This window comes from Mycteria americana, chromosome 8 (genome assembly GCF_035582795.1).
Source record: "Mycteria americana isolate JAX WOST 10 ecotype Jacksonville Zoo and Gardens chromosome 8, USCA_MyAme_1.0, whole genome shotgun sequence".
NCBI classification, from domain to species: domain Eukaryota; kingdom Metazoa; phylum Chordata; class Aves; order Ciconiiformes; family Ciconiidae; genus Mycteria; species Mycteria americana.
The window spans coordinates 26912365-26933992 of record NC_134372.1 but is presented as its reverse complement, the minus strand read 5'-3'; the positions used below and the strand labels follow the sequence as shown (position 1 = coordinate 26933992).

The following is a 21628-nucleotide window of genomic DNA, read 5'->3' as shown; positions in this document are numbered from 1 at the left end:
TGGATTGTTGACTTTATGGGGTCATTTCATTCTCTGCAACACATCTTGTCAGGCTGTGGAAAGACAGGATCTGCTTTTGGAAAGCTTGCTTAGCAGCCAAAGATAGTTAAGAATTTCATTGATATTTAAATGGAAATACTTAGTTCTTAATGCTCAAAAGGCAACTTATTCAGAAAAAAGTCTTTGCCCTGCATCTTTGAACATAAAAGCACCTGCATTGGGTGAGAGCACTGGTCCATCAAGCTTAGTTTTATGAATATGTCAATAGCATGGGTTCCTGTAGCACTCAAGTGTTTTTTCCTGGTAAACTGACCAGTTTTTGCCACCCAGTTATTTAACTGGATATTTAGCCAGGTTAGACCTTTCCTTTTATCACATGGTAGCAAAGTGTCTTCGAGAGACTTTGCTGAAAGTCTCTCTGAAATATCTTTGAACAACCAAGTGGACTGCAAAAGTATCTCTTTTTTGCCTGCTTCCTGACTCCCTCCAAAAACATCACCAAAGTAGAGAGCCATGACTTCCCTTTACAAAAGCTGTTGATTCTTCTGCGATAGTTTATCCAACTGGAAGACCAGTTTATCCCTGTGTTTGTTCCTTGTCTTCTCCAGAATTGTTTCTTCTGACATGCATGGTTGTGGTGTCAGGGTCACCGCTCTGGAGTTCTTCATACCTCCTTTGGATTTCTTTTTAAGAATCAGTATCACATTTCCCATCTTCCTCCTCTCCGTAGGCAGGCTTAAGTCAGAGCTCGTCCTCATGTTAGTACTACAACTGTTTCAGGTTGGAGCTCCTTTGGAGCTCTTGGGACAATGTTATCTTGTCCTGTGGCTTTGGTAGGTTTCTTAGTATCTTATTTCATCTCTAACCGTGCAGTTAAGCATCACAAGATGCATCACATCATGCATTCATCTGTGTTGCATTCCTGGATATGCTGTCACTGGAGAGGCTGATCTTACAAGGTTTTCAGGTGCTTGAAACCTTGAAAGGGACTCACATGGATAACTCGTCTTCTTTGTGTGTTGTTACAGTCTTATTAGGATCTCTAATCTTTTTAGCTCTTGCCATGAAGAATCTGAGTAGGAGTCATCTGAGACTTGAGATCAGCTGGTGTGGTTGATTATGGGAGGAGGAATGATGTAGGTCCCTGTTTCTGATAAAGTGGGAGGATGTTGTGTTGTTCATTTGAGAATCTAAGTGATGCCATACAGAACGACGAGAACTTTATGTAATTTGTACAGAGAAGCGTGCAGTCAAGTTCTGTTTTGAAGAAAAGCCACAGATGGTACAAGCCTCTCTACCACGGCAAAGGCCGCTCTAGCTAAGAGAAGCACCCCTAGGTGCAGTGCAGAGATAGCTGCCCCTGTGATTTGAGCACTTCTGCTGTCAACAAGTTTCAGCTGTGGCTCCCAAGTGGTAAAAACTATTCCTTTGGAGAACCTGGGATTCTGAAAGGTTTTTGTTGTCTGCATGAACATGTCACATAGGTCACAGTGGAGTGCGATAATGTTCCCCCAGAACTTCAGGAGAAGTACCCCTGTTTGCATACATGCTGCTGAATGTTTGAGAGCATGCAGCACTGCTGTAGTAAGTAGCTGAGACACAGAACTGATAAGTCATTGCTGAAAATTAGCCTGGCATAGTGACCAGCATGTAATACTGCTGTGTACCCACACAGGGATGCTTCCTGTGATGTCACAGGCAGAAGTGGCAAAGGGAGGAGCTCAGTTTTTGTGCAGCTTTGTAGAGCATTTACATTTTCGCAGTGTTGAGCCTCTGACTCTGGCTACTGAATTACACTGAAGCAAGAGTTGGCTTTTTCCCTCCGTTCCTGCCAGCCTGGATTGCTGTGTTCAGTGTTCCAGCCTGGCTGAGCCAGGGCGACCTGGCTGCTGTGCTTGACACAGAGAGGGATGCGCTTTATTACACCTGTCTGTATCTTGCCAAGGGCAAAGGGCACGTCTTGTACCAACAGTGGTCAGAAGCACTTGGTTTTAAAACAAGTTTTAAAAATTACACACCTGCTTACAATGTTATGCCTGAAAATTATTGCTGACTCATAAAATACTTCTTTCTTGTACTGAAAGTAGCTAAGTTGAACACATGTTTTGATCTGTGACTTGATCAGATCAAAACCAGCTTCATCATGAGAAATCTATTTGAGGATTCATCACTAAAAGCCTTGAGATCCTGTGCTGGCATTTCAGGTTTTGTTGAAAGTCCAGTGAGCATTAACACTTACCTGAGATATTCTGGAAAGGCACAAGTGCTCTAGAAATGGTCTGTTCAGAAAGACGTTTTTATTGTGTTTGTTTTCTGACAGTGATACTACTTCCTCACCCACCCCCCAACATTTTTTGAAAATACAACTTAATGTTTGTAAAATCAATGCTGACAGTCTACTCTTTGTAAATCAGCAGATAAAAGTATCTGTGAACATGTAGAATTCATAAGGAGATTCAACTACCAAAGATATAATTGCTGGCAAAATAAGTGATGGAAGAAATTCAGGACCAGAATCTCTTTTTTTTTGAGATCTAGTTGAAAGCCATGAGCCTCTCTGAGGTTCAGATTTTATGTCTATATAGAATGTCACTGGCAGTAACACAGTACTGAGCTCTTACAAGTCACCCTTGGAGAGTAGTAATTAAATAAATAAATACCGTGTATGCATTGGGAGTCTTAATTTTTTTTCCCCTCCTGTAAGGTGAATTTAGAGCCTCCCTCCTGTTTGCTGAGGACCAGGTACCTGTCTTGTAAATTTACACTGTCTGGACCCAGAAGTAGGACCCTGGTCATGTTCTAAGCAAGCTGAGTTTGGTCACTGAAATTGCAACTTCTGTTGTGTTGATTTTTTTCCTCCAGTGTCATTACCCTGTTTTACCAACGCCTCTTCATCTATTTGTATTTTCTTATTTTCTAGTATGGTTTCATCATATTTGGTTCATCATGGGTACTGTTCAACAGCAACTGCATTTGCCAGAGTCACAGACACCATAATCCAGGAAGAACAGACCTCAATAAAGAACAGACAAAGTAAGTCTCTTGGGTTCCCAAAGTGTGGCATGCTGGCCACGTGTTATCTTCAGGACTGTGCAGAGAAGATTAAGTGCTGTGGAAGTAGAAGGTTATTCCACGACAGTACAAAGCTGTCCACAGCACACTGCTGACTTAGTGTTGCTGCCTGTGCTTCAGTAGAGCTTGAGGACCACGGCTGGGAGTGCTTTTCCTATTATCACTGTGTCTCCTCCACCCTCTGCCGTCTTTGCCTGAAGAACTGCTCTATTCTTTCCTTTATCTATCTGCTCTGAGAAATGACCCGCATGCCCGGCAGTTTGATTATGCTAAGTTGCCTGATGAACTTGTTTAATTTTCCTCAGTCTTGTTGAAAATGAATAGCTGAATCCTGGAAGAGACGAGGTGAGCCTCAGCTTTGAGTACAGCAGTTTCACACATCAGGCTAAATGTAATACCCAGGGCAGAAGGTGCTTTCTTGGAGGTAGTGCCAAATTGGTGGAGAAGGGAACTGGTTACCTTGGACTTTACCTGAACTGAGGTCACTGTGCACCAGAGATCCCTTTGGATTTGGGTTCTTCAATGCAGTCTGTTTCAGCAGGGGCAGTTTCATTAGCATGGTCATAGGGACCCAGACACATCAATCTATTTTGACTACAGCTCCCAGAGTTAATGAGTATTCCAGTCCTTTTGCACATTTTGTCTTCAGGTAAATTTTTCACATACTAAGGGTTTTGCAAATTCACAGCCAATGTGTTTAGCTCACACTAGGTGAAGAATTTGTATTATGTGTCTGTTTCGGTTACTGGTGTTTCCTCCAAAGTGGTTCATCTCTCAGTGGCTGAAAGTGCTTTTGGTTCCTGCAGAATAAGGCTTGCAGATTTCTCCTGCTGTACTTTTTTTTTTTAGCTTTTCTATTCACAGGCTCAGCCTGCAGAGTCACAGAACATTGGTGTGTTTTCTGCATTCTCCTGGCTGTTGAATGGGCCAAGTCCCACTCTGTCCATTTACCTTCCCTTTGTGAACTGTTTCTCATGTGACTGTTATGCATCAGGAGCATCGTGCCCCTTTGTAGCTTGCACTCCATACATTACATACGCTTAGCCAGCATTTGGGTTCATTTGGGGACTCTGCTTAGTACCCAAAATAACTTGTAGCTGCTGCCCATTAGTGCTGATGGGCTTTGTGCTTTCCAGGTCATGCATTATGCAACCCTGACCCCAGCCAGTGTTCTTGCTGGTGTGCTTTTAATTGGTAAAGCCTTATGGGAGGCATGCGAGATAGTGCAGTCTTGCTTGTCTAAGGACAGGTGACAACGTAGGTGGAGGGAAAGTATATGGAACTCTGAAGTTGGGGCTTAAATAAAAGGTGTGAGGAAAACACAAATGCGAAAACAAAAAGAAGGGAAAATATAAAAGGCAGCAACATCTGTGAGAGTTGCCAAACAAGCCAAGAAGAGAGCTGTCAAAAGCAGTCAGACATGAAAATGGACGTGCCAGTAAGTAGAAGAAACAGAGAGTGAAATGAAGGAGACTGTGCAACACATGGTGGTGTGAGAGCCATGTCTTTGGTTTTAGCTTTCAGCTATGATAACAAGCAAATAGACACTGAGAAGTGGGAGCCAAGACAAGTCATTGCAGATTGTTACTGGAGATTGCTAATGAGGATCACCAGGCTGGGCTTTCAACTGCTCATGACTTGCAAAAGTCACAACCTGTTGTTAGAGCGTCTGCTTGCAAAGCACCTCACAGGCGATTCAAAACCTCCTCTCTGTTGTTTGTAAGGAGTCCTGGAAAAACAGAGAGGGAAGTGCAATGCATTTTTTGTTTTAAGTACATTTAGTTTTTAGTTTTAAGTACACTTAGAAAAAAAAGAAAATGTGAACCTCCGTAGATCAGCAGCTTCTCTGAGTGTTCAGAGATGGGATCTCAAGTTAAGTCTTGCACTTGTGTCTTCTGACCCACTGAAGGAACATACGTGGGACATGAACACCCAGGATGATACATGGCTTCTGCCTTGTATCTTTGCACCTCCTAGAAGTGTACAACTTGTTGAGCTGTTTCTAGCTTAGTCAATAGCTGATTCATGGAGCTAGCTTACAGGTGCCACATCCTCATTGCAGGTCAGGTTACTTCTCTGGGAATACATTGAGGTGGGACTTGCAGGAACCCAGTCTTGTTGGTATAATTACTTCTACTCAGAGGTAGGGATATTGGGGGAACAGTACTGTGCTGGGGAAACAGTACTGTGCTGTGGTTTAAGCCCACAGACCCTCTAAGAATACCCTGCTTATCTGATGCTCAGCCATACATACGCTTTCAAGTGTGAACCAGCCAGAGGATGTAACGTGGGGGTGACCTAGGGGCTTTCCCTCTGAAATGGTCATTTCCCCAGCAACCTCCTTGCTCCCATCCAGCTGTCGTGTCCTGCTTTCTCTCCATTGCTGCATAGCTCTGTGACTAAAGGACTGAAGTCCGAGAGCACCCCACCCCAGTGCACCCACTTCATCTTTCAGATCCTTCTACTCTTGGTGTTTCTGAGCTACTAACAGATTCTCCCTTATTTTCACAGGCTTTTCCTCATGCTAATCCATAATAAACACTGTGGTCCCCAGTTCTCCCTAGCCCTTGTGCAAGGTGGTAGTGGGGAGCTGTGTGGCATATGTGAGACAACTCTTCTGGCCATTCTTGTTGGCCAGTCCTGTGTGTCAATAGGTCTCCTTTTGCTTTCAGGAATACAGAAGCTAGTATTAGCAGGCAGAGTGGGAGAGGCTATAGAAGCCACCCAGCAGCTCTATCCTGGCCTCCTAGAACATAATCCCAACCTGCTCTTCATGTTAAAGTAAGTATGAATAGCTTTATACTCCCTAATGCTGAAATGTGTAGATGAAGGAGAGAAGAAAGAGGCAGTCCAGCCATCTAGCCCATCTGTATACCTTGGTCTGAATTCAAACTGTTTGAGATCCCTTCGGGAGCAGGTGGGGGAGGACATAGGTTCAGTCCTTTGCACAGTGCATGTAGCAATGTAGACGTAGCCCTTTGGTTGCTGCTCAGACCCAGTATGGCTTTGCCTCATGAGGTCAGGCAGAGGTGGGTCTTCCCAGCCTCCTGAGTTGTGTCAGGACAGTTCCCAGTAAAGCTAAATGGGGAGCTGTCCTCACTGTCACTGTGGATATTGCATTTTTTACCCTTCCTTGTCTATTTTCCATTGGCCACCGGTATTTCTAGGTTGTTGGAGTAGTGGGAGAACTATGATGTTTGGCAGATTTAATATCTTCTCCCTGAAAAAAAACCCCACAATTCAATTTTGGAGTACCTGCAGAGGTGGTGGAGATGAAAGCATGCTGTAAAAGAACAGTTTCTTCTTAGTGCAGTGGAAATAAACTTGCTTTTTGGGAATGTCTCAACATTAATTAGCATCAAAGTTGCCGTTTCTGAACTCCTTCCTCCCACAGCATTATCAGAGCGCTTGCAATACAAAGGTACCAGGAGTCTGGAATGTCTTTTTCAAAGCCAAGAAATTTAACTCCTGTGCAGTTTCTAGGACCTCTCTGCTCAGTAATGAAGGAAACCTCAATGCAGAGCATCCTGGCTGTCACGCACCCTTTTCTGCTCCTTCCCTCCTATGAAATCAGGTGTCGGCAGTTTGTGGAGATGGTGAATGGGACAGACAGTGAAGTACGTTGTTTCAGTGCCCGCAGCCCCAGATCCCAGGACAGTTACCCCGGGTCCCCCAGCTTAAGTCCTAGGCATGGATCAAGCAACTCACACATTCATAGTACCGGTAAGTGTGTTTTCTGTGTCTCCTGGTGAGAAGAGCAAATGTTAAAGGTCGAATGCTGTCCATTACCCGCTACTTTCTGTACATTATTCTATGAAATGCTCCTTTCCTTTCTGATACCCAGCTGAGAGGACATATTGTTGTCGTGGGTGTCTCTATAATGTTACAAAATTGGTTTTGCGTTAGTTATTTTCCACAGACAATTGTCTGCAGAGCAGATTTTTTTCAGAATAAAGAAGCTTTTGAAGGTGGCCTTCTAGTGCAGCCACTAGTGGCTCAGTGTTTCACTGACCGAGCTGTAAGAGGAGGTCTGGAAGACAAAGCCTGTTTCCTGTACCTTGGAGTCTGCAAAAGAATTGCTTTCCAGTAAGGACTGAGCAGAAGATGCACTGTTCTGGCCAACTGAGCAAAAGGTTAGGGGGATGCCTTGAATGAGAGCTTCTTCTCCCATGGACTCTACCTTGCAAGCTCTAAACATGTGGGAAGGGGACAGTTCTGTACCTGCAAAACCCATCTCTGAAGCATCAACTCTTTGCAGTTTGGGGAATGAAACTTTAGGATTTCAAGTGGAAAGAACAAGATAAACCAGGACACCCAAGCTATCTTCCCTAGGTAATTATTGAATACAGCTTTGAAGATGGAGTGGACCAGGGAGTATGCCCTGCAGAGCCCCTGAAAACAGTCTGAGCTGCTTCACTTAGCTTTGAGCTGCTCACAGCCATCTGAGTGGATTTTGTTTCAGTGTTCCCGCTGCTGCATGTGACAAACTGTGGACAGGCAAACATTTAAGGGAAAGGAAGACAATTGCTTGAATGCCTCCAAGCTGTCACTCACCTTCCCAAGCTAGTATCTTTGTTTTCCTATATTGTGTTGCGAGAAACCCTGGGTATGTTTCTCTGTCTAGATAGTCAGAATGATCCCATCAGTCCATAAAAGCTCTTGGTAATACCTGTTTTTGACCGGGAGATGCCTACATAAAAAAACCCTGCAATGCAAGGCAGCGTTCATATATATTTGTCTCCATACATGGGACATCACCTTCCAGTTCTCTCTGTCAGACCTTGGCGCTTTCAAAATAGCGGTAACTTCATCAGTCATGTTTCAAAGATTAAGCAGAACTGTTGTGCACAGCCTACTGCATCTTTGTCATTAAAATGCACAAAACAGCCTTTTGTTTGAATCTTTGTGTTGTTGTGATAAAAATATAAATAAATTCCCTAGCTATAAATATATTTGTGGGATCAGCTGATGAATTTGGATATATCACCATCACTTCTGGAGGAACAGTCATGCCAGGTCACATCATGTAGTCAAGATCCTGTGGTCAGTATTGGTTGCCTAGGAAGAAGGCAAGCCCATAGTGAGGTTTTTCCAAAATATTATTTGAGCCCCTAATGATTTGCAGTTGTCTTGGTATTAAATAGCCCCTGTAAGTTTAGCCAGTAATTTTTGAATCCATATAAAACTTGTGGTAATGATTGAAGATTTGTGTCCTGTGTCAGCAAGTTCCACAGCTTGATGAGCACCTTTTGTGGGGGAGGGGATGAGATTTCAAGCCTGACTCTCCTTTCAGTGATGTCTGTTCTCCTGAATGAGGAAGGTTAGCTTGTGATTTTTAAGAGGATTGTTATTTGCTGGGTGTTGTGTGAATCAAGTATATCCCTAATGTAAGACAGGTTGTGGAAAGCTTGGGAAGTTCTGCTTGCAAAGAGTTCTCCTTGTGCCCCGATTTTCACCTGTGCTTTCATAGTTTTCCTGGATAGAGGGTTTATGAGAAATATTTGGGTTTGTGAGAAGAGAGTTTGTAAACTTCTTTACAAACCATCCGTGCTTCATATTTCAACAATAATTTCTGTGCTTGTGTGAGCTGGTTCTGCTGATCTCTTATTTGCAACCCATTTTTGGAACTTCCTTAAGCTTAGATGTTGCTGGTGAGCAGTGGGGTTCCTTCCGTATTAATTTGTGTTTTCTCTAAACCCTATTGAATTTAAGAATGATGAATAATAATTTAAGAATCTGCGGTAGTATTTTGTTTTCTTCCTTTGGGGTCTGCTTCTCTTGCTAAATTGTTGACTTCACAATAGAGTGATATTGTCAGTCTGGTCTCATTTTTCCCTTTCTTCTTGACTTTCAGGAGCAGATAGTCCAACCTGTAGCAATGGAGTCATGTCCACAAAAAGCAAACAGAGTCACAGTAAATACCCAACACTGAGTTCATCATCTTCATCTTCCTCCTCCTCCTCCCCCTCATCTGTGAACTACTCTGAGTCCAATTCTACAGATTCTACCAAATCTCAGCAGCACAGTAGTACGAGTAACCAAGAAACCAGGTATTTTTTTTTTCTTTTGTAGATGCCTGAGGAGGGTGAGATAATGGGAGAGGGCTTTCTGAGGAGCCAGAAGGGCATCTGTCCTGCAATTGTGAACAACAGAGTAACTCTTCTTATCTACAAGGTCACTACTGACACAAGCCTGTTCCAGTTCCCCTACTCTGGCTCAGGCTTGGAGGCTCATCTCTTAAGGAATATTATGATGCTTGTTTCAAGCACCAAGCTGTCCCATTAAACTGATGCCATCAGAGCCCAACATGATAGTTTGCATAGAAGCTCTCCCATTGAGCTGTTACTGCTGCCTCAGCCAGTCGATTACTGCTGCTAAGCAGCTTGCCTGCCTTTAGTGGGTGATGCAGCAGCTCAAGTGATTACTAGGCTGGTGCATTGCCCTCTTGAGTAATTTTCTTGGGCTATCTCTACTGGTTGCCCAGTTCCTTCCAGACAAGTCTCTGAATCAGCAGTAATTTGTTTCATGCTTGCAACAGCAAGTCAGATCTTTAGAAAGCCTCCCTTCTCCAAGAAGCCATAGGCAGTCCAGGAGAGGGGGATATTTAGTGCTGCTTTTACTGGAGTGTGGAGCATATTGAGCCGTGGTGAGAACTGAGCTTCCTTTGGGCTCACTTTCCAGGTTGGTGTTGCAGGGGTGTCTGAGGCCCTGCTGGAGCAGAGGATATCCTTGTGATTAGTAGAATCTCTTGCTAATTGCAGCTAGCATTCATTCTCTGTGTACTGTGCTGAGCACAGTTTGCAGGACAGTTTGTAGTCTCTATCATGACCTCTTGAGAGCCATACAGCATGTAACTGAGTGAGAAACACTTGTTCAGACTCAATTTACCAGAATCATTTGATAATGCTGGATTTATGATTTTTTTTTTAAATGTAGAGCCCAAGTCCCAGCAAGATTTTTCTCATCATTTCAGTTAATGAGCAGTTAATCAGCAATCTCATTCAGATTGCTGTCTTGAACATTTAAGCCTAGAGTCCTTGTATGTTCTGTATTCCACTTTTTGCAAGGGTTGAGGGCTTACCACAGCCAAGATTTCCCTCCTGTTTAGTATGTTAGTATGTTACCTGTTGTCTGACTGCTGTTTCCTGTCCCAGAGATGACTGCTTCCTGAAGGGAAGATGATAAGCACTCTGCACCTGTAATTATGACAGGCACTTTTGGAACAGAAACCTATTTCATAAATTGTCTTCAGAAGCCTGCAACAATTTTTGCTATGCTGAATTAGACCATCTGGCTCCCTGTAGTCTAACTGGCACCTTTCCTGGTTTACTGGCCATTGCTGGACATCATTTGGTATCTGAGCTTTTAATTTCTTCCCTTTCTAATTTAGACATCTGACCTTTCTTTCCTCCTTTCACCTCAGTGACAGTGAGATGGAAATGGAGGCTGAGCATTACCCCAATGGAGTTCTGGAAAATTCATCCACCAGAATAATGAATGGCACCTACAAACATGAAGAGATCCTGCAGACGGATGAATCCAGCATGGGTAGGGCCTCAGAGGCAGGCGGGGAAAAAGGGAAATAGGAAGAGCTGGTATCAAGAGCTAAAACTGTGGTTGGATTGAGGGGAAAACACATGTAGTTTGGGTTTCTTTCCCCATGCCAGTGAATGAATTTCTCAAGATGCCCGTTTCACGGGGAAAATGAATCTGTCCTGGAACTAAAACTAGGTCTGGCTTTTCATAGTCTTGCAGCAGTGCTGGTGATGTTGTGGGGCAGGGAAAGCAATAGGAGTCAAAGGTTTGTTCAGCGCTGGTCATGAATTCCAGCTCAGAGCAGTCCTGGCACTTCTTCCAGCTGAGGAACTGAACGGAGCTGTGAAAGGCTGGTTGATGCCTAGCCGCAAAGTGTCCTCAGCACGGTGTTGTCCGCTACAACTTGTTTGTGGGTGCTTTAGCCAGGAGGGGGAGGAAGAATTCGCTACACTACCTCTGAAACTGGGGATTCCTCCAGTTAGAACGGATCTTGTGGCCACCTAACACTGGGAAGTTGGTGGCGTTGGCATCTCTGACTGAAAGTTTTCTGAGTCCAGGATTTGTTAGACCAGGGGTTTCCATGTTGTGTACGCTGTATCACACATATTAAAGGGTAACACAGCTGGAGTTGCAAGCTCCCATGATTTTATCAGAATACTTGATTTGTAGGTAGTCCTCAGGCAATAAACAAACTGACCTCAAGTTTTCCCTGTACCTAACACGTGCTATGAAAAAACCACTACTGGCTGTTGTAGTGCAGCGATCAGAAGAAGTTTCCACTGGGATAAGCTTAGAGCAGGGAGCAGCTACCTGTTCCAGAAGGGGAAGGAGTTTATGGGTAGCATGGCACAGAGTGGGCAGTGGTGGGGAATGAGAGACAATTGTTACTTCTCCACTGCCTTTCCTCTAGAAGACAGCTGCCCCCAGAGGCAGCTCTGTGGAGGGAACCATGCTGCCACAGAGCGAATGATCCAGTTTGGACGGGAGCTGCAGATGCTGAGCGAGCAGCTTTGCAGAGAATATGGGAAGAACACAACACACAAAAAAATGCTTCAGGTAAGCCTGGGCCTTGTGCTGCATCGCAGCAGTTCTTTGGGCCAGGACTGGGGGTGTGGGTTCTCTTGCAGAGCTCTGGGTGGCTCCCACTTCTGCACTTGGTGAGGAAGAGGGGTCCTGCATGGGGATCAGAGGTTGAAAACTCAGTGAACGTAGAGCATCTAGACCCAGTTCTCGGCACAGGAGAGACACATACGGCTCCTGCCTGCCTTTGCTCTTCTTCTCTCCAGGTGACACTCTACCTGCCTTCCCGTGCTGGCTCCCCTGCCAGGTGGAGGGGGCACCCTCTTTAATCCACTATCTTGATGGCCCAGTGTGGTCCTTTGCTGCAAAGAAGAAAAGGGCCATTTCTTTTCAGGAGGTAGGCACCTGTCACCTTGGCGATGGCAGGAGGTGCCCCGGCTGACAGACTTGGTGGTTTTCCTGTGTGTTTGCAGCCATGCATGACCTTACTGTGCCTTTCTGTTCTCTCACACAGGATGCATTTAGCTTGTTAGCTTACTCAGACCCTTGGAACTGCCCTGTTGGTCAACAGCTGGACCCAATCCAGAGGGAACCTGTGTGTGCTGCTCTTAATAGTGCTATATTGGGTAAGGCCTGGTTCCTATGTGAGCACTACCCACTGGACATACCTACTGTCAAGGGTGTCCTGTGGCGGGCAAGCCTGTGAGTGTTAGGGAAAAATTCAGAAATACTTGTGTTTAGCCTCTCTTTCTGTTGCTGGGGAGTGACAGGGCAGTGATGCAGGAAGGGAGGCAGGAGGGAAGCCTGCAGACAGTGGATCCTCCTGATCTGATCTTCTTTTGGCTCCCTTCCTTGGGTCTTCCTCAATGCTGCCTCCAAGGATGCTCCTTGGGATTTTCTTCCCCTGCTTACTGAGGAAGCCAAGATGTCTTTGATGCATTTCCTGCCCCTCTTCCTTCTTGCTCCAAACCCACCTGAATCAGTTCACTGGCATTAGCAGGGCTCTTTTCCGTGCTGTTTGGGTTGGCAGAGTTTTGTCCTGGCATCGTCCTGCTTTCTGGTAGGGAATGCAGTTGCTCTATTGCAGCAGCTCGTAAGTGAAGCCAGTTTCCATAGTGTTGGCTCTAAAGCAGAGGGGGGCCATAAATCCAGTTACCTTTGAGCTCATGTTGGACATGAGCATTGTTCGAGCATTGTCTCTGTATGTTCCCATTGTGTGCTATGGGAGCTAGAGCCTGCTAGAGCCCAGAGAGCCTGGCTGCCTGCAGTCCAGTGTTGAAATCGGGGCTGTGGTAACGGTCCAGCACTGTTGCTCTTTCCCTTCTGGTCGTAACTGTGCTGAGAGGACCCTGCTCTGTGCAGAGATCTGGTTATAGGTTGGTTTTCTTCAGATAGCAAGACAGCTCCCCTTTTTCTGATGAGCTTTGCTCTTTGTGTCAGCAGGATGGGTCATGGTTGGATCCCAGGTATAAGGAGTCTCTTGCCCTCCTCTGTGTCCTCAGAGCTGAATGTTTATGCCTGCTCTTCTATTTTCCTTAAACAAGCACATTCCTTGGCCCAACAGCTTGTTGTCATTTACTCTCCTGTCTTGAACCTGGTGTAGTAAATGCAGTAGCTTTCCCTGATGGAAGTCTTGTGCTTGCAATCAGTGAGTTGCCATGTTGCTGCTGACCCTCCTGGCATCTTCAGCTACAGAAAATCCCATGGTGGAGAAATGGGTATAGTGATAATTAGGTTATGGCCTGCCACCGGTCTCCAGGAAGTGGATTGTTTCATTCTAGGCAGGGCCCTTGATCCTGTCACCAGACCGTGCATATGCTGTGTCATTGCTCAGGTAACTTCACAGGACACTCCCCAGTCTGGGTTAGCTCAGTCCATCCACAGCTGGCCAAACACTGTCTGCTGGACAGCTTCTCTGTCTCGGAAACCTGTGCTTGACTCCTGTGCACAGTCCAGCTCACTGTGCCCAGATGTATTTCCTAGTGGGTCTGTGCACCTCATGTTGAGTTTGCCAGAAGGAGATTTAGAGATTTATCTTCTGGGGGAAGGAACAGCTTGATGGACAAACCCATGAGGGCTCCTGTTCGGTCTGAGGAAAGGAACAGAAATGATATAGTTTGGTAAGGAGAGTCCCTTCCCCTGACAGTCAGCGTGGGCGGGTGTCCAGCAGGGTGGCTCAGTTCAGTCATTGTTTGTCCAGTGCTTGAGGAGCACGGACAAGTTGCTGAGGGGTGTCACCAGGGAGACGTGAAAGATGGTGTCTGGATATGCTTTGTCACACAGGGCACAAGACACCTTGTCTAGCTCAGCTGAGGATTCCCTCTTGCATACATACCAAACATGAAGTTGAAAAGAAGCAGTGACCCGTGAGTGAGTTTGTCTAGAGCTTGTGTAGACTTACACAAGTGGGAGCGATGGAGAGGTTGCCTCTCACTTGGTGCCAGTTTCTCCTGCCTTTCCTTATTCTTCCATGCTTTGAGGGGTTTCTGGCAGACACTGAGGTAGCAGGAGCTCCACTGCCTTTTTCTTGCTCTGGCCACCACAGCAGGACTTTCTCAAAGGCCCTGTTGAGCTGTGGCCCCATGCGAGATGTGTCATGGGTGGTGGGGTCTGCAGAGGAGCAGCAGTGCAGAGCCAGCATTACTCAGGAGTAGCTTCCTTCCAGAGACAATGCCTTCTGCCAGGGATGCTGGGCTTGGTGCCCAGGTGGGACTGAGAGGGACCCAAGTGCAGGTGAGCTGGCATGCAACCAGGACACCTCGTCTTAACAGATTTCTTTTTTTGCCCCCACAGAATCTCAGAACCTGCCAAAGCAGCCTCCACTGATGCTTGCCCTGGGCCAGGCCTCGGAGTGTTTGCGGCTCATGGCTCGTGTGGGCTTGGGCTCCTGCTCCTTTGCCAGAGTAGACGACTATTTGCACTAGCCACTGGAGCAAGATGGAGTTGAGATCGTTGAGTGCTGCCCTTCACCCTCCATTGCTGCCACTCTACATCACCACCTCGTTCGATAGCCTGACCTCCCTGCCACCAACACCCCCTCTAGCGCACACACACACACACTGCCTGTGAAAGGATTGAGTGAATCCCTCACTGTGTGGCTATTCCTGACCCCAGGAACAACTGGCAGATCTTACCTGTCTCCCTGCCATTGCTGCGGCTCCAGCGGCACTCAGTATTTCGCTGGTTATTCTAATGTAGCGCCTTCCGATGTAGGGATTTCTCTTTATTTTGATTTGAGTTGTTTCTCATGGATCCACCAGTATTTTATCTGGAGAGTTTTGCTGAGCTGGTTTCTGCTGATTTACTGAGGAAGCTCATCAAGTTGGTGACAGCTTGTTCTTTTCTTCCCTTCTCCCTCCATCATGCACTTACAACATCATCTTCTGTGGTAGTTATCTGAACTCTTGTTGCAGTGGCAGTTCAGAGGGATTTTTTTTATTTTATTTGAATCCTGTTTATTAAAAAGGTCTCTTCCACCTCCACCAAGTCATTGATGTATTTATTGCCCACAGACTCGGTCCCAAGCCATACACATCATGCAGCCCCGCAGGAGGTAGGTGAGGTAGGTTCTGTCACGCACTAATGATGGGAATTGGAGGAGCTTGGTCCTTCATGGTGCCTGCCTGCCTCTCTAAGAGCACAAGGCTCTCAAACGCTTATTTTTGTGAGTGGAAAGAGCAGAAGACTTGACATTGCCTGTGTTAGAGGCTGCACTGTAGAAGCATCTCACAGCCCTGAGAAATAGGTAAATCCAGCTCTCACAGCAGCTAGAGGGACAGGACTGATGAATATGAAGTCATCTACCACTGTATTGGTAGAAGCAGGTTATGTTAGCCTGCAAGAAACATCTGTGGGTGCTGGCTGGTTGGGCTGTCAGTTTTTGTGTTAAAACATAAATCCCCCTGTTTCTCCATATGGGAGGGCTCTGTCACTAAGACTCAATAATAATTTACTGAGACTCAATAATATTTAATAATATACTAAGACTCAATAATATTTACTGACCCCTCCACGTAACACTGATCTAAATGAGCACTTCTACATTTTGGAAGTGTCTTGAGAACACTAGTGTGAACTGTGCTCACCCTTGCAGGTTGCACACGCCAAGATCAGGTTGCGGGTTAGGGTCAGTACTAGCTTTGTAAGGTCTGAGCCGGTCAGAAGGGAGCAGTAATGTTTCTTTAAGGATTACTAAGAAAATTATTTTAGTTTCAGGTTCAAAAGCGACCAGCAAGGATCTGTGGGTGAGTAACCTCCAAGTAAGATGGACTAACATGTCACTGCTGCAGTATGTATCAGGCCCAGGGACTCAAGTGCTGCTAAGCTTTTGGCATTCAAACCATCTGCCTGTAAGTGTTTCTGAGTGTGTACTCTGAACTGGCGAGGCCGTGTAGCAGGACTGCATGCTTTGCATCCTCTGGTGTACCATTAGGAGACTTCAGGCTCAGTCTGGCTGCATGGGAAGAATTGTAATTCTGCACCAAATGAATTTTAGGTCAGTAGCTCTAAGGAGGACCCAGGGGAGCTCAGACCCAACATGCATTTTACTGCTGTTCTTGAAAAATTTTTTTTTTTATTTGGAAGGCTCCGTGAAAGGTGAACAGATTGTGTTGAAGTTTGCCCTTAAAATGGAGGTTAGCCTGTGCCAGGGCTTCAAGCAGCAAGAGAGCTTGTGAACCACTGAAGAAAGGAAGGTGGTGTGTGACTTCTGTGCAGTAGCCCAGAGCTTTAAGGATTTGCTGCATTTGCAGACTTGATTTGCAGCTGGAACATGAGGTCTGAAATCAAGGCAGAGCAGGGGGGCAGGTGTCCCCTGCACTGCAGAAGACAACTGTGGCAGTGAATGTGCAGATGGTGTTGGAGGTGGTTGGGAATTCCTATTGCTACCTTTTGGTGAAGGTTTTGAAGCAGTGCTAGAGCCGTGGTGGTCTAAGAAAACAGGCAACAGGAGGTTTAGAGATGGAGGAGATATTTTTATTAGATGAACTCGTATAGTGGAAAAAAGCAGAGGGAGTTCTGCGTACCAAAGCCTTTCTTCTGGGCAGACAGAAGCAGAGGTCTGCACTAAGCAGAAGAATTTAACTTGAAAATATGGGGCTTCTGTTTCAAATCCGAGGAACAGCACATGTGCCTGAAAGCTCATCTATTGATTTTCAACTCTGCTCGTTGTCCTAGTGATGGATATTACCCCAGCCTGCAGTCCTTACCTCACTACAATTGCAGAGACACTTTAACTCAGTGGGCAGGCTTCCTTTCTGGAGCCTCTGATGCCGGACCTGCCAGGCTGCCCAGCCTAACCCATCGTGCCCCAGTGCTGTTGCTGAACCTGAGGCAGCATATGAACTTGTCCTGGTGAGAGATTCTTCTGCAGGCTCTCCATTTCTTAGACCCAGGCTTAGGGCACCACTGATGGGCTGGTTGTGGGTACTTAGGTTGGAAATACTGTAGTACCTGGCTTTGCCTTTCACATTTGGTGACTTCCTCTGCTGTTGGTCACCATTTAGCTTGCTGCTGTCTGGCTGCAGTCGGACCTATCTTTGTAGCAATGCCATCTTTATCTATTTCTCGGTTTTCTTTTTCCTTTAAGCCAAGTCTGTTTGTCACGTGTCATAGTAATGCCTCACTTGGTCTCTCAGCAAAGCTGTGCTGACTATCCTTGACCATTTTTTTTGTTTTGATTTCCCTTTCACTACAAAAAACCCCCAAGAGATGCTCCTAGATACCTGGTTATTCTGGTGCCAAGAAATGCGTGATGGGATGGTCTCTCTGGCTTCTCGTGGAGACTGTCCCTGTGGTAGAAACCATCTTGCTTTTGTGTCAAGGTTAGTGCTGAGAGGCCACACTCTTAATGATGATCAATTGCATGTAGCAGGGCTGAGCCACCCTTCCTGCCCCTGACAATGTGCATCACATAGTGGCAGTAGATCCCTGTAAGACTAGACAGCAGTGATGCTTCCACTTCTTGCACTCACTAGCTCTTGTACCTGGTGTCCTGATTCTGTTTTTTGGGGAGTGCAAAGACTTTTCTGCTGTGACATATCTGTCCCATACCTGTTGCTTGATTTTTTCATTTCAAGTGTTCTTGCAGTTTCAATAGTGGTTTCTGCTTGTGCTCAGATTCTGACTAATGTGGTCATGACTCAGTGTGGGGAAGAGAAGTGTGTTTGCGGTGTGTGATGGAGGTATAGGCTTCAACCTACCACTGATTCCTAGATGAGATTTCTGACTTGGTATTCCCAGGTTATTTTTCAAAGCCCCTTCCTTGGTCTTTCAGTGTCCCTGGCTGCTCCTTGATGGTTCCTGTCAGCTGAGACTTGGTTTGAATTGTTGCGGTCATTTTAAAAAATGAACAGAACTAAATTGATTTGAGGTCTTTAACTTTGAATGTGGTTGTACACCTAACCTGAGGCTTCATGCAGTTTAAAAATTACTTTTATAAAAAAGTGATTTGGGATTTGTTATTCCAAGTGCCTCATGCTTTGCTCAGAAACAGATGAGCTAAGAACACCTCTCAGCTAAGAACAGCTGAGACTCTGCTTCATCTGGGCAGTCCCTCACAGTGTCGCTTCTCCCAGGAGTCCTTCAGTAAAGCCACGTAAACAATTGTGTAGCCCGTAGTAGAAACTGCTGGCTTCCCATTTCTTGGTGAGGGTGACAAGGTCTCAGCTATGGCCCTGCATTACAACGCTGATGGCATTGAATATAGGACTTCCATCACATGAGGTTGACACATAGGTTGCTCTCTGCTGGGCTGACTTCAGATCCTAGAAGGTTTTCCAAACCACAGCCAGACACTGCTCACAGGCAACATTTCTTGCCACACGGCCCCAAGGGAGGCTTTCTAGCTGTGGCGTCCTTCCCGGGACCTGTGAAATGCTGCAGCTATAACAACTACACCTTTTCCAGCTCTGCCATGTCTACACAATCATAGGGTCTCGGCTCTCAACTGATCAGTCCAGTGTCACCACCAAAGAGCTGTAATCAACACAGTGGGAAACACCCTCCAGCTGTGTACTCTGGACACCAACCACTCCACCTGCCTTCCTCAAATGCAGCAAAGGCTTCTCAGAAGGATAACATTTCACAAGGACCTAGTGGAAACCTCCTTTCAGGGGTGGTGAACATCATGGGCTTTGGTTTTGAGCCCAATGCCCTGCCTGTTAACATTTTGGGAACTCCAGACCTAGAGCCTTGGTTAAAGTGTCCTTCAGTGGTTCTGCAGAGAGAGCTTCATGGAGCTGAGTTCCATCACCAGGCTTTTCTCACCATGGACAAGGGTTTGTGCTGTCCCCACAAGCAGTGAGTGAGAGCGGTCACATTTACAGTAATATGGGAGAACTTTGGAGTGAGATGAGGGATCGCTTTGGGAGTTGGAGGCATTGGACTAGCTGGGATAAGTGCTTCTGGGAGGTGTATCCACCTCATACACCTTGCACTCCAGCCTCTGACCATCTTAGTGGCCTCTGCTGGATGCATTCCAGTTTGTGGACATCTCTCCTGCACCAGGGGAGCCAAATCTTGTTCCTCTTGGTTCCTCTTGTTCCTTTTGGAACCATCTTGTTCCAGACGATTCCTCTTGCTGCTCTGTGATCTTATGCTAGCAGGTGTTTAACAAAAGCTGATTCAAGACTTACAGGGTTGAGTGAGCTCTCAGTGAAGCTCTCCTGTGAATGTGGAGGGCAGCAGTCTATTTCCCATGCATTAGATGTGCTCTCAAAGCCAGCTTGTCTTGGGAAAACTTCTCACTGCTACCAAGTCTCCCTTCTTGCTCCTTTGCCTCCCACAATCCCAGTATTCTCCCACTTGTGTGACCTCCAGAAGTGGTATCTGCAGTGTTTGGTACTGCAGGAGCTGCTTTGGGACCAGGGTCAGGTCTGTAGCCTGTGCCAACAATGCGTTTGTCGAGCATGGACATGGCAACTCCAACTGCTTTTCCTGGGCTTGCTTCTGCTGCACTGGCCTAAAGGGGCAGATCTGTGTGGGACGATCCCTTTTTGTCACCGTACAGGATCCCATCAGCCTGCAGCTGGGCTGGCTTTAGCACTTCTGCTGTTCTTTTGGAGTCTGGTTAGAAATTAAGCCTTTGCGTATGGCCAGCAGAATGGAGAGGGACCTCCAGAGTGAAGCACTGAGTACATGGCATCCAGCTGTTGGGGGAGGTTGTCAAGTGGCTGCTCTCCCTCCCCTCCAGCCCCTCCCCCCATGTGTACCAGAACTGTAGCTCATTGCTTTGGGATACATGGAAGATGTGTGATTGTTGGTGCTATAGCCTGTTTCTATTTCCAGCATCCTGGTGGTGCTCGCCATGCTGCTGCCAACTTGATTCGGACACCAAGAGATGCAGCTGTGACTGGTGTGGATAATGGGCCCTTTTGGGAGGTATCGTTCCTTGTGGTTGCGTACACCTAGGATTTTCCCATCTGCTTCCTTATTCCTTCTGTTTTTCTACAGTGACACCTCTACCTGTCCTCAAGCTGTGTCCTTATTTTTCATGTAGTCTTATTAAGCCATCTTTACCATTCTTTAAATAGCTTTGTTCTTGAGGCTCCCTTCAACAACTGGAACAAGCAGAGCTGGTCTAACTAGCTCTGGGGATTGAATTTATCATTTTCCTCCTCAGGCATCAGGCATGATGAACCATCTCCTTCTCCAGCAAAGCAAACCTCGTTGGATTGCTGTGATGCTGCTGTGCTTAGGACCTTAATACTCACATAGCATGTGTTGCTTAGATGCAAGTTTCAGAGTTCCTTCTGCCATCGTGGGGTTGATTGAGAAGGTGAACCGTGATAGCCAGGCTACGTAGCAGTGTGTAAATGCCATGAAGCTACATGGTGCACAACATGGTATTGGGAAATCCTTTCCATGAAGAAGCAAGTGTGCAGCCTTCAACTGCCCCACAGGGCAGCAAGTGGAGAGGTCCATCACGCTTCAGTCCTGGGTGCAGTGAGGCCCCGTGAAGCTGGTCACAGCATGAGAGAAGGAACGCATTCCTTGGAAAGGTGGTCCTGGTCTACCCAGGAGTCCCCTTTGCAGAGGGAGCAACATACTTCAAACCCTGCCTGTGTTAGAGCAGCTTGAGTGGTGGATCCGGAGGGGAGTAGGTCTCTTGTAGAGAGCTGGTGTTGGGACTCCAGCTGTACATCTCTGTCCCTAGATGTTTCTGCAAAAGGGCTGGAGGGGAACATGACAGGGAACATGCGTTGTGTGCTGCTGGGACCCTTCTGCCCCAGAAGAATGAGTGATGGAGGGAACTGCAGTGCAGCAGCTCTTACTCAGAGCCATACTGTGAGCCATGTCCCATCTGCCGCATAGGTCAGAGAGCTGGAGGAAGTGTTGGCGGGGTGTGTGTGTGTGGGGAGCTACAGCAGATTTGGGGAGGAAAGGGGAGCAGTTGAGAGCCTGGAGGCCTCTTCCAGAGGAAGCACTAGCTGCTCTCCACCATCCTTCCCCTCAACAAGAGGTGGCAGGTGATGGATGAGTGAATGTGGTGTGTCTGTCCCTCTCCCTGCATCCCAGACTAGAGCTCAGAGCCTGCAGCCTTGAGCTGTAGCAGTCCCCAGCAAGCCGAGTGTTCATCCAGGCTTGAGGAGCACATGTCCTGTCAGCTTTTTTATTTCCAAGGGGGAGGCGTAACTCTCTCCTGCTTGCAAGAACCAGAGTCCCATGTGGGATATACACTCACATCACTGCAGAAACATTCCTGGAGGCCATGCAGACCTTTGCTCCTTGTTGAACTTCCCCTGGCCAGGCAGACACCTTTTCTCTGGTCACTCCACTTGAGTCCAGGCATGTGCTCTGACTCCTTTGCTCAGGAGGGCTTTAGCTGCATCCTTCCCCCGAGAGGGAGCACAGGGGATTTTTACAGGCTGGGCTTCTCACAAGCTCAAACTTGAAGAAAGGAGAAGCAGCAGCGGCTCTGGGGATGATCAGGATTTTAAAGAAAATTTTAAAAATACAAGTGTGGTGACTCTTCCAGACCAAGGACTCTGCACAGGCATTT

At 46.5% G+C, this 21628-nt stretch overlaps 1 protein-coding gene across 4 annotated transcripts in view; it reads left to right on the top strand.

Annotated features, from left to right (window-relative positions):
• Positions 1 to 15110, top strand: part of RANBP10 (RAN binding protein 10) — a 78996-nt gene extending 63886 nt beyond the window's left edge. For 2 of the 4 annotated variants that reach the window (XM_075510313.1, XM_075510315.1), the window contains 8 exons: positions 2921 to 3033; positions 5745 to 5853; positions 6647 to 6795; positions 8927 to 9122; positions 10496 to 10620; positions 11519 to 11664; positions 12143 to 12254; positions 14422 to 15110. In XM_075510313.1, coding sequence (XP_075366428.1) covers positions 2921 to 3033; positions 5745 to 5853; positions 6647 to 6795; positions 8927 to 9122; positions 10496 to 10620; positions 11519 to 11664; positions 12143 to 12254; positions 14422 to 14552 — 1081 coding nt within the window. In that variant the 3' untranslated portion in view covers positions 14553 to 15110. Of the gene's footprint in view, positions 1 to 2920; positions 3034 to 5744; positions 5854 to 6646; positions 6796 to 8926; positions 9123 to 10495; positions 10621 to 11518; positions 11665 to 11894; positions 12026 to 12142; positions 12255 to 14421 lie in introns of those variants that run through there. The other 2 variants (XR_012776907.1, XM_075510314.1) reach the window with 2 other exon arrangements.
• Positions 15111 to 21628: the final 6518 nt, after the last annotated feature.